The following is a 12,967-nucleotide window of genomic DNA, read 5'->3' on the forward strand; positions in this document are numbered from 1 at the left end:
AACAGGCCCTGGGGATGTGCGGTGTAGGTGGTTCCCAGCAATTTGTTTTCATAATCCCTTGGGTGATTTAGATACATTCTGGAGTTTGAGAGCCGCTGTGCTCCAAGGTAAGTGCCACAAGGTCAGGGATTTTGTTTTACTCAACACTATATCTCTAGCATCTAGATCAGTGCCTGTCTCATTATTAGTAGGTTTACAATAAATGCTCACCAATAAATATTTTCAGTCTCAGGCTGTCCGTCTCCGTGTAAAAACCTTGATGGTAGTTGAATGGGCAGAAGCAAATTGTTGAGCTGCATTGAGGCCACATGTCAGAATTTGTGAGGTGGCCATGACAGTGTGACCAATGCGAAACTTGAGGAGTGAGAGATTACACGTTGAGTCGGCAGTGAATAAAAAATGGAGATGTCTGGGTATTTTATGTCAGTAATATATTCAGAGTAAATGAAGGTTAAGCAACCACAGGTCATGTACTTTTAACCACATGATACACAGTCGGTGTTTGCCAGCCTAGCAGAACCAAGGTGCCCAAAGAACTCAGTTTTCTTTGTTTGCAGGTGCAGCTGCCTCACTTGTGGTGTCAGATGTTCGAACATGGGGCTCACCAGGCAGTACCTACGCTATGTTGCCAGTGCAGTCTTTGGCCTTATTGGCAGCCAGAAGGGTAATATTGTCTTTGTGACACTTCGTGGTGAAAAAGGACGCTATGTGGCAGTACCAGCCTGTGAACATGTTTTCATCTGGGACTTAAGGAAAGGAGAGAAGGTACGTGAGGAATCACCTAGATTGATATTGATGTATGGGTATTTGAGGGTGGAGGCAGAAGTGGGAGAGCTCTGCTTTGTCATGCACAGATTTTTTTTTTTTAAGTGTGTGCCTCTAGAAATTTTTTTTTTCCTTTGGGTCTAGATAGCCAAGTATCACATTCTATTGTGCTCTTCTACACTAAATTCTGAAAATCACAACCAAAAGAGCTTACCTCTTAGGTATTTATTTGTAGTGATATTTACAGGTAATTATTTGTAATCATTATTCCCAACATGTTTGTTTTTCTCTACTTCACCAGTTCTCCATTTTTCAAGTTATTCTACTTGCCCTCACAACTAGTTATAGAATATTAGGCATTTAAAAGGAATATTGCTGTGTTGACTGAATCTTTTTCTTACCTATGCAGATGAGGCCCAACGGTTGTTAAACTAGCCTTTGAAATTTTGTATGACTCTGAATTCCCAAGCCTACCACTTCTGCCAAACAAAATACAGGCAGTTTGATCTTGTCCACTCACTTTGTGACCTCCAAGAGGTTAATACTTTGATACTTAGTGTCCCCCAGAGTCCCTTGGGGATACATCACTGTAGCACTCCAGTGCCATGCAGGTTGGTTTCTGGGATGGGGCTAAGTTAAATCAAGGATGTGTTTATAACCCCTTTTGGAAAATCATTTGGTGTTGACATAGAATAAGGACTTAGTAATTTATCCCATTGCCTGGGAAAATTTGGCATGTATTATGCTAATGTAGAGCTTTGGAGAAACAGTATAGTATAGCTTTACCTTTTCTTGAATGTTTCATTACCCAGTACAAATAATAATTTCTGTATTAAAGAACTTGAGATAAGTGTCCAAAGTCTCATTATTATTCATAAGAGCGATTTGGAATTATTGATGCTCTTAATTTTACTGTGCCTGATTTTTCCCACACTTTTTCCTTGATGACATGCTTAACTCCTCTACATTGTTTTTAATTCTTATTATTTCAGATTCTCATCCTGCAGGGGCTTAAACACGAAGTCACTTTCTTGTGCCCCTCCCCAGATGGGCTGCACTTAGCTGTTGGTTATGAGGATGGGTCTATCCGAATCTTCAGTCTCCTGAGTGGGGAAGGAAATGTGACCTTCAATGGACACAAAGCAGCAATCACTTCCTTGAAGTATGATCAGCTAGGAGGCAGGCTGGCATCTGGGTCCAAGGTGAGACCTTGAATTAGGTGCCCTGACTTTAATCCAGAAAGGAGTGTAAGGCTACTGCTGAAGCAGGTTATTCACAAACATTGTTGCGTGAAACAGTGGGCACTCGGTGTACAAAATAGTATAGGCAGTAGAATAGAGTGAGAAGGATGGATATGAATTGGGTGGTTCATTTTGTTTCCTGTCAGATTCACTGATAAAAGACTATTAAATACAGGAACAAGATGAGGATGCCCATGATAGTTACTATGTAACATCATTGTGGATATGCTACCCAAAACAGTACACAAGTTGGGGGAACAAAACAAATTGGAAGAGGAGAGTCAAAATGATGATTCTTGGCCATTTGTTTTGGTAAAATCGGTAGCCTTCTTATGTCTCAGTCATCAGAAAATAGAATGTAAATGATTCCATTTACAAAAGTATGTTAAGTAATGGACACAAAAATACTGTGAAACTTGACTAAAGAATGTAACAGAAGACTTGAGTGAATAGAGATACAAACCATGTTCTTGAATGGCAAGACAGTATTGAAAAGATGCTCGTATGTTCTAATTAGTTTATACAGATAAAGCAATTTAAATATCCCAAAGGTCTTTTTGTTGTTTTTTTAGAATATGACCAAATGATTTAAAAGAATATATGGAAAAACAAATGAATAATAAATAGCAGAATTTTGGGAAAAAATAAAAGGGTTTCAGATTTCTTTTTTCAGGGTTAGATTTAAGAAGTTTCAGATATTAAAATGCATTATGAAGTCATAACTTATAATGTGTTATATTAGCCTGGCATTAATACAAAATAGTCAGATAGATTACTGCAACCAAATGGGAATCCAAGAAACAAATCCACTTGATATACCTAATTAGTATATTTTAAAGATGACATTTTTGACGAGTAGAAAAATGATGGATTACTTATGAAACAGGACTTAAACAGTTGGCTATTTGGGGGGAAATTTAAAGTTAAAACTTTACCTCATGCTGTGTACCAAAGAGTCACGGATTAAAGACTTAAATATTAAACCATGATATTTTAAGTAAACTAGAAGATATATAAATAAATATTTATTTGATATCAAGGTGGAAAAAGACTTCAAGCATATCAGCAAGGAAAGAAATTATAAAGGAAAAGACTGATAAATTTGAATGCTTGATATTTGAATATTTAAAACATTTGTGCATTAAAACACTATAAAGAAGTTGTCAAGGGCTTCCCTGGTGGCGCAGTGGTTGAGAATCTGCCTGCCAATGCAGGGGACACGGGTTCGAGCCCTGGTCTGGGAAGATCCCACATGCCGCGGAGCAACTAGGCCCGTGAGCCACAACTACTGAGCCTGCGCGTCTGGAGCCTGTGCTCCGCAACAAGAGAGGCCGCGATAATGAGAGGCCCGCGCACCGCGATGAAGAGTGGCCCCCGCATGCCGCAACTAGAGAAAGCCCTCACACAGAAACGAAGACCCAACACAGCCAAAAATAAATAAATAAATAAATAATAAAAATAAAAGAATTCCTTTAAAAAAAAAAAAAAGAAGTTGTCAAGAGTAAATCCTAAGAGTTCTCATCACAAGGAGAAATTTTTTTTCCTTTTTTTCTTTTTATTATATCTATATGAGAAGATGGGTATTAGCTGAACCTATTATGGTAATCATTTCACAATATATGTAAATTAAACTGTCATGCCGTATGCCTTAAACTTATACAATGATGTATGTCAATTATTTTTTCAATAAAACTGGAAAAAATAAAGTTAAAGGACAATGAAAAAGGGAAAGTATTTAATAGTTCCACTATAAAAGGGAAGGATTAATATCATGTCTTAATAACCAACAAACAAGTAAAAAATAAGACCCAAAGGAAGATAAAAGACATGACTTGGCAGTTCAAAGGAGGTGCAGAACGGCCAGTAATCACCATAGAGCATGTACAGAATTTCTCATTGGTATTTAGAAATGCAAATCAGATAAGCATTGAGACAGCCTTTCAACTTGTGAAACTGGCAGTGTTTTTTGAGCAACTGATAATATCCAGAGATGAAGGGATGGGAAAACTGGCATTGTCATACGTATCCCTGGTGGACCTTTAGATTGGTGCACCCTTTCTGGAGATCACCCTGAATTGCAGACTTAAGATAGAAATACCTTTTAACCCAAGAATTTCCCTTTTTAGTCTTTATTCTGATCAGAGATATGTACAAAGATAGAGGTACAAGAATGTTCATTTCCACATATTTATAATAGCAGAAAATTGGAAACTGCCTAAATGGCTGAAATAGAAAAAATTTAAAGTAAATTATGGTATATCCTTAAGGTTGGTTATTATGTGACCATTAAAAATGAGAACAGTCTGGAAGGACATGGAAATATATTAAATGAGAAAAAGAAGGAGAGTTATACAATGATAGGAATAGCATGATCTCAGTTAACAACATGTATGTATACATAAAGACTAGAATAGTGTACAACAAAATATCTATGGTGATTATATCTGGATGGTGAAATCAACTGGTGTTTGGTTCCTCTGTGCTTTTCTGTATGTTTTCCAAATTTTCTATAAGGACTACATATCAACTTTGTAATAAAAATATTGTGTGTCAAGTTAGGCCTTATGTGGTAAAGAAAATTCTTCTGTATTTGATTCCTTTAGGACACAGATATTATCGTGTGGGATGTGATCAATGAAAGTGGCCTCTACCGTCTAAAGGGGCACAAGGACGCTGTTACACAAGCATTGTTTCTACGAGACAAGAATCTGCTAGTTACCAGGTAAAGAAATAATAAGTTTTGTTTCCATTTCTTTCTCTAGGTGAATTCATTGGAGAGGTTTTCACAGAGGGAATTTGTTTCATTCCTTACTCATATCTCCACACTATACTCAAGCTCATGTGCTAGTTTCCTCTTCTCTCTGCTTTTCCTCTCTCTACCCCTCCCTTCCCCTCCCCTCCCTTCCCAAACAGTGTCATAGATGCTATCCAGAGTTATTTATAGCATTTTTTAATTCCCTTTTCTGATTTGTCATTATTTTCCCCTGATACCAGCTTTTCCATATTCCTTAACTCTTCGACAGACGTTGTATAGGATGAACTGTCTACTTTCTGGATCCCTAGAAAGTCAGAAAAGCCGAATATGGAGGAGTGGGCAGATGCAAATACCAAATGTTTGTTTCAGCCTGCCTCTTCAGAAGAGACATACTCCATACTTAGGCCTTCTGAACATCTCATAGGTTGAACCGTTTGAAATTTCCATTTGTATGGGTTAAAAATGATAGGTCAGATATCAGCAATTTCATATATCAGCAATTTCATATAGTTCAACCTATATAATAGTTATCATTCCTAAGGAATGGCCACCCAGGAAAGTTTGGGATCTTAAGTTTTGCCAGGCAGTAATTAGAAGAACCGTAGTAATTAGAACCACAGAAGAACCAGAAGGCAGTGTAGAGGAGCAGCACGAAATGCTGTACCAGTGGTGGATTTGTTCCTGTGGGATAGGATACAGGGACGTTAGTGTGTCTTGTTCAGACAACACACGTTCTGTGAGGCAATGACTACTGTTCTACTAGACTATACGTACACCTTATAGCTTAGGGAATGTAAGGGAAAGGAAATAACACCGTGAGGTGGGATTATATAGGAAAGACTTCGTAAACTGGGTTTCTGTTTTTTTCCAGTTTTGTCATGAAGCAGGATTATATTAGATTTACATTGGTGAAGAAGCAGGGAACAGACATTTGAGGCAGGAAGAGTAGAGCCCATTGGCAGGGAGATTAAGTGCCAATTAATGGGAAGTTTTGGGAATCGTGCTGAAGAACTTGATTTTGAATCCATAGAGAACCTTGAGTTAGTGCAAATTTAGAAGAGTAAGATTATCTGACAGTAGTGTATTGGATGTGGTGAGGGAACAGAATAGACAAAGAGACCAGATAAGTTATTAAAATAATTTGGGCAGTAGGACCTAACTTCAGGTTTGCGTACAGAAATGGATTGGGAGGAATCAAGGCTTGGAGACTTCCCAGAGGAGGCATTTTCTGGACCTAGAGACTAGCTGGACGTGGGAGACAAGGGAGCAGGAGAGGTCTAAGATGTTTGTGTGTTAGAATGAAGGAATGTTGATGCTGTGGCGATGGAAATGATGGTCAACTGGTCAAGTTCTGTTTTGTAGCACTCTGAATTCAAGGTTATTTTTGTGCTTACAGATGGAACATTTTATTTTTCTACCTGAGAATAGCCATGTAAAGAGTTAGGATTCTTTACTTTTTAAAAGAAAGGTCAGGTAAATAGTAGCATTAGACATCATTGCTGTGTATTGTCTTTTTAAGGCAACAAATAAGTCTTTGATTTTCCTGTTAGTTCAGTGATTCTTCCTAATAATATTTTTTTCCTATTTCTTCTTCTAGTGGGAAAGATACCATGGTGAAATGGTGGGACCTTGATACCCAGCACTGCTTCAAAACAATGGTTGGCCACCGAACTGAGGTATATGTAGGGTCATGGGCCCAGGGAAAGAATAGCAAGGCAGAAAGGAAAAGATGGTTTCTTCCCTGGCCCTTTCATGGCTCTTTGTTTTTACTGCTAAGAGTAATCAACATGTACTGTCTTTAGAGAGAGAAGTTGGAGTGGTGGACAAAGTGCCAACCGTCAGAGCAGATGAATCTGCTCTGGCATTTAGTAGAAATTGGCCTCGGATAAGTTTTTAACCCATGAATATGGGTTTCATCACTTTTAAATTATAAGTATCCACCTTTATGATCGTAGGGAAGTTTAATGATACTGTGTATACAGTGCCTGGCCCGGTGACATGTAAATAGCGAATTATAGCCATTATAATAATTACCTGAACATAGATCTGTTCAATATAGATCAGGGAATATTTTACATCTTTGCATCCTCCTTTGTGCTTTGTTCATACCAGGCATAGGTGAAGGTGATTAAGGGGTACAAACTTCCAGCTATAAAATACGTAAGCCATGGGATTGAATCTACACATAGGGTATATAGTCAATAATATTTTAACAACTTTGTATGGTGATGGATGGTAACTGGTCTTATTTTGGTGATCGTTTCATAATGTATAAAAATATTGAATCACTGTGTTGTATGCCTTAAACTAATTTAACATTGTATGTTAATTATAACTCAATTATATATATTTTTGTATATATATGCCCTAGAATATATGAGGAATATACACACCCTAGAATTAATGAGGAGGAAAAGCAGACTCTTTCTTGATTTGCAACAGTACTGTTATTTTCATTGTTTAGTTCATGGATGTTTGAGGCTAAAAATTATGCTCTGATAGACGTTAATGGAGCACCTTTCATTTGCAAGGCACTGCTGAAATCAAAGAAGTGCCACACTTGAAATCATTATTTTGAGTGGCTTCTAGTTAGGATTTATTCTGAACAGCCATTATCTAAATTTAAGGATAGGAAATTACAGAGAAACTGCTAGTTACCCCATAAACAACACTTCCACCACAGATCATTTTCTCTCTCAAAGTGAGCTTTCTCGTAGTGTATTTTGAAAGGGTTGTCTTAATAGTAGACTTTGCAGTGCCAAAGAGATTTCACTACAGTGTACTTAGACTTTTGGAATGTCATGTCATGCATCCTGGAGTCCCTTAATAACCATATTATTTGAATCTTTTTATACCCTGTAGGTGTGGGGTTTGGTTCTGGTCTCAGAAGAAAAGCGACTCATCACTGGGGCTTCTGACAGTGAACTGAGGGCTTGGGACATAGCTTACCTGCAAGAGGTAATTGCTTTTTTTCTGATCATGGGCAGTGTCATGTTTTAGCAATTTCATAGGCTTGTTGAATTTAGAATCAGATGTAATTTTTGAGTACTTCACATAGTATTGGAATTCTCTCTTACTGAGATTTCTAAACAATTTTTTTCTTCATTCTATGGTCCATTGCCCTCATTTGCACTTGGCAGAAGGATAGCTTTAGGCTGACAGCTCTTGGTAATAATGTTAATGTTTTAGTCTGTAGGGCTCTTAGCTTGATATTCCTTGACCTTTGGGTGTCCACGGATGGACTTCCGAATATCTGTGACCCTCTTCCCTCAAACAAAAATCTATGTAAAATTTGTGTATGTTTATGTAAATATGTATATTCTGAGAAGATCTGTCACATTTTCTCAGATCATCAAAGATTTTGCGTGGATGAAAGGTTATAGACCTTAGGTTTAGCTGGAGTTAGGTGTGTGGTGTTGTGTCCAGTAGCCATTTTGATGGGTTCTTCATTAGTAGGCTAGGGTTTATCTTTTTTTTATTTAAGGAGAAAATGTAACCTCTCTTGCAATGTCTTTGCAATTCGTAATGCCAATTTGAATCTTTCCCTCTAGAATATGGTAGATCTTTCACCTAAGAAGGTTTTAAAATTAATGAGGTCATCATTTTTTCACCTTGTTATGAAACAATAGTCCTTATACTGTGGAAAGTTATTGGAGCTGGTATAATGAATAATGTTTTGTTTGTGTTCTTGATGTGGTCAGTTTTTAATACATTCTGATGAATGTGCTGTCGTTGAAGAGGTTTGGTCAGAGAGATCACTAAATGGAATTTATCAGTGGCTATAAGGACAAGTTTCTAAGTCATTAGGGGTGAAAATCACCTCCTGGAACAAATTATTTCAGCTTTTTTGTTTTTTTTTAAAATTTATTTATTTATTTTTGGCTGCGTTGGGTCTTCATTGCTGCATGTGGGCTTTCTCTAGTTGCGGCGAGCAGGGGCCACTCTTCATTGCGGTGCGCAAGCTTCTCATTGCGGTGGCTTCTCTTGTTGAGGAGCATGGGCTCTAGGCGCGCGGGCTTCTGTAGTTGTGGCTCACGGGCTCTAGAGCGCAGGCTCAGTACTTGTGGCGCACGGGCTTAGTTGCTCTGCGGCATGTGGGATCTCCCTGGACCAGGGCTCGAACCCATGTCCCCTGCATTAGCAGGCGGATTCTTAACCACTGCGCCACCTGGCAAGCCCTATTTCAGCTTTTATTTTCCCATTTTTATAAAACAGATGGAAGACCCAGAAGAACCAGAGCCCAAGAAAGTCAAAGGGTCTTCCCCTGGAATACAGGACACACGTGAAGCAGAGGATGGTACCCTTGAGATGGATGAAGCTCCTGAGGATGTAATTCATTTTTGTTTCTTCTTACCTTCAGTGGAGTTGAGTGGTGGGGAAGTGTTCATTTTAGGGAAGATCTTTGTCACCTGCATTTCTTGGAATCACGTCTTTTCAGGGGTCAACAGAACTATTAACCTTCATCTTTTCTCTTGCTTCCTCTGCAGCGCATCCTTACGTGTAGAAAAGCTGGTTCCATAATGCGGGAAGGAAGGGACAGAGTTGTGAACCTTGCAGTCGACAGGACAGGCAGGATTCTTGCTTGCCATGTGAGTACCAGGCTTAGGAGAAAATAACAAGGACTTGGCTGTTCCTTTAGAGACTTGTTCTTCTTTCGTATTCAGTGTGGAGGTGAATTTTTCTTTGGTCCTGTTAAGATTTCCTTATATGGTATTGTGTGGACCTATATTCCCTAACTTCTGTTAGCCCAACAACAGTAATTGCTCTTATTCTTCTTATTATTAGCAAACATTTATTAAATCCCTGCCTTTCTAAACAATTTAAAAGCATTAACTTCTTTTTTCTGTTTTTTTTTTTAACATCTTTATTGGAGTATAATTGCTTTACATTGTTCTGTTAGTTGCTGCTGTATAACAAAGTGAATTAGCTATACGTATACATATATCACCATATCTCCTCCGTCTTGTGTCTTCCTCCCACCCTCCCTATCCCACCCCTCTAGGTGGACACAAAGCACCGAGCTGATCTCCCTGTGCTATGCGGCTGCTTCCCACTAGCTATCTATTTTACATTTGGTAGTGTTTATATGTCCATGCCACTCTCTCACTTCGTCCCAGCTTACCCTTCCCCCTCCCCATGTCCTCAAGTCCATTCTCTATGTCTGCGTCGTTATTCCTGTCCTGCCCCTAGGTTTTTCAGAACAAATTTTTTTTTTTTAAGATTCCATATATATGTGTTAGCATATGGTATTTGTTTTTCTCTTTCTGACTTACTTCACTCTGTAAAAAGCATTAACTTCCTATTTAGTCTCAGAGTAACATTGTAGAAAGTGGTGAATTCCCACTTTACAGATGAGACAACAATCCCAGCGATTTTAAGTTCTCCATGGTAATACAACTAGTAAGGGAAGAAAGAGAAATGTTCTTACAGAGAAAAAGCTGAATTACAAATTGCCTCTCCTGGACTCACATCAACCTTTTGCCTTTCTAGGGGACTGATTCTGTGCTAGAAGTGTTTCGTATCCTTTCCAAGGAGGAAATTCAGAAGAAAATAGACAAGAAGATGAAGAAAGCTAAAAAGAAAGCAAAGTGTGTTTTCTTAATATTTACTACTAGTCAAGTATCGTGGGTGGGCCACATAGTACTGAAGGAAAAACTATGGCTTCTTTAAAGGAGTATTTACTCTGTTTTCAATTACCATTAAATGCTAGGGAAGATTTTATGGAGCACTGGTAGTCCAAGTTTTTAATTTCTAAATACAGCTTCATAACTATCATATTCCTAGGTCTTGCACTCAGAGCCACACAGAACGAGAAAGGCAGTACAGATATTTAAACATAGCTTCTAAATGATTTAATTCTGAGAGGCTAGCAGTGTGTCTTCAGTGACAGCAGCCTATACAGAAGGAATCCTGGTTGCATAGTGCTGACCTTTGGGACTGTGAGAAGGAAGACCGGTTGGACAGTTACATAATTGGAGTTTGAGGGCAGGTATAACCTTACAATAAATAGGTCATTATAGCTATAGAAATCAGTTTCTCAGTGGTTGAAATTTATCAAGTCTCAAAGAAATAAAGTCACCAGTTTTTAAAATTTTTTATTTGCCAAAGCAAATCTTTTGAGACCTCTGGGTTTTTTTGGCATGGTTGGGTTATAAGTGCAGAGTAATGGATTTTCTGAAAAGTCCTGAAGTTAGAGAAGTTTACCAGAAACACTTCAATGGGATAGTTTGAACTACAAAGACTTGTCCCCAGAAATTTTATGGGCTATTGTATTCAGAATCTGTTTATTGAGGGTACCCATTGGATGGAATAACACTTCATATTAATTGCACTGTGGTTCACAAAGCATTTTTACGTACACTACATTGTTTAATTCTCACAGTAATCCGTGTGGTTAAGTGACTCTTCCAGGTTCAAAAAGGTTGTTGGTCTCAGACCAGAACTTGACTCAAGTAATAGCAAAGCTTCTTCTAGAAAAGTGATAGCATGATAGTCTTTTTTTTTTTTTTCTCCTCTAGATTAAATTCTTGCAAAGAGGAGGAGGAAGACCTTGAAGTCAATGTTGAAATGACTCTGCAAGGTGAAATCCAACGGGTGACGAATATCAAAACTTCTGCCAAAATCAAGTGAGTGAAAATGTAGTAGCTGAAGTATCTGAGAGAAGTATCTGAAGTGTTGCTACAAAATTGTATTGGCTTTTCATGCTATTTGTAAGCAGTCTCTACGAATTGTATGTCTGGAGACAGTGATCGTGGGCCTCACCTCCCACTGCTCACCATGGGCTCACTTGTTCATCATCTCATATTTGTTTTATTATGATAGCTTTTTACCTTTTTACTTACAGTTCTTTGCTGCCAGTTAGAAAGAAAAATGTATACCCCACATTCCAAAAGGATTTGCAGTCACTTATAAAAAAGAATACATGCACAGAAACAAATCAGAGTCAGTATCTGAGCTCAGGTTTCTTGGACTTAAAAGCCTATACTAGACCACTGTCCAATGCTCAGAGCACTCTTATTTGTAAAATCCTTTATACTTGTTCAAACTTTGTATAGATGGAGGGCATTGCAAAGCTTTTCTCCTAGAAAAAAATTAACCTTGTGAGCTAAGATGGTTGCTGGAACATTTATGAATATTTTCTCATGCAGATCCTTTGACTTGATTCATACTCCTCAAGGAGAGTTAAAGGCTGTCTTCCTGCTGCAGAACAACTTGGTGGAATTATATTCACTGAATCCATCCATGTCAACTCCTCAGACTGTCAGGACAAACAGAATTACCATCGGGGGTCATCGCAGTGACGTGCGGACTTTGTCATTCAGCTCAGACAATATCGCTGTCCTTTCAGCAGCAGCTGATTCCATTAAGATATGGAACAGGTTTGTGAAATGATGCTTTCTATAGCTTTATCCAATAGTGTTTTCTTCCCTTTGAGTTAGTTTTTAATACTCTTGATGGTTAGTTATTCTTAGGGCCCTAAATACAGTTCCCTCAAAATGTATCTTCAGTGCATTTTGACTGTAGGCCTGTGGAGTTTAGGGTAGAAAAAATTGCCTTTTCAGATTTGGTACAAAAAATGTAAGTTTATTCCATGTCTGAAGCTTATTGCTGTACTTGGCTAGAGAAAAACACAAGCATACTTCCTACTCTAAATTCAAATAGGCTCTTAGTGCTTTCCAGGAATTTTACCATGATTTCTCATTCCCCACTTTCCTAGATGACTATTTCACATGTTCTTACCTCTCCTCACACCTCACACCTCACACCTCACACCTCACACCTCACACCTCACACCTCACACCTCTAGCCCCTTTAAGCTGATGACCTTGCTTCCTAGTTCACTGAAGAAATGGAATCATCTAGAAAATGTTCATATGCTTCCACCTTAGCTGCATCTGTATCCACATAATCTTTCTTCCTATGACTGTTGGTGCTCCTAACCAAAAGGTAATCACAAGCTGTATTTCTCCTTCTAGCAATTTTCCTCCCTCTCTTGCATCATTAATCTTCCCTCTCCGTTGGGTCGTTTGCATCAGCATACAGATATGCTGTAATATCTCCCATCTTGAAGGAAATAATCCTGTCTCATCCTTATCTCTCTCCTCAATTATCTCCCCCCATCCTCTGACTCCTTTTCTCCATCAGGCCTTTATCCCCACCATTTCACCAAAACAGCTCTTGTCATCTCATCAGTGGTGTTCATGTT

The 12,967-nt window shown here is 38.4% G+C and overlaps 1 protein-coding gene across 2 annotated transcripts in view; it reads left to right on the forward strand.

The window, feature by feature from the left end:
• Nucleotides 1-12,967, forward strand: part of WDR3 (WD repeat domain 3) — a 47,720-nt gene that overhangs the window by 3,056 nt on the left and 31,697 nt on the right. For both annotated transcript variants that reach the window (XM_036849160.1, XM_036849169.1), the window contains exons 2-11: nt 558-765; nt 1,758-1,967; nt 4,610-4,728; nt 6,359-6,437; nt 7,624-7,719; nt 8,977-9,090; nt 9,249-9,350; nt 10,252-10,349; nt 11,280-11,387; nt 11,910-12,140. In XM_036849160.1, the coding sequence (XP_036705055.1) occupies nt 595-765; nt 1,758-1,967; nt 4,610-4,728; nt 6,359-6,437; nt 7,624-7,719; nt 8,977-9,090; nt 9,249-9,350; nt 10,252-10,349; nt 11,280-11,387; nt 11,910-12,140 (1,328 nt within the window). In that variant the 5' untranslated portion in view covers nt 558-594. The remainder of the gene's footprint in view (nt 1-557; nt 766-1,757; nt 1,968-4,609; nt 4,729-6,358; nt 6,438-7,623; nt 7,720-8,976; nt 9,091-9,248; nt 9,351-10,251; nt 10,350-11,279; nt 11,388-11,909; nt 12,141-12,967) is intronic.

This window comes from Balaenoptera musculus, chromosome 1, assembly GCF_009873245.2.
Source record: "Balaenoptera musculus isolate JJ_BM4_2016_0621 chromosome 1, mBalMus1.pri.v3, whole genome shotgun sequence".
Taxonomy (NCBI): Eukaryota; Metazoa; Chordata; class Mammalia; order Artiodactyla; family Balaenopteridae; genus Balaenoptera; species Balaenoptera musculus.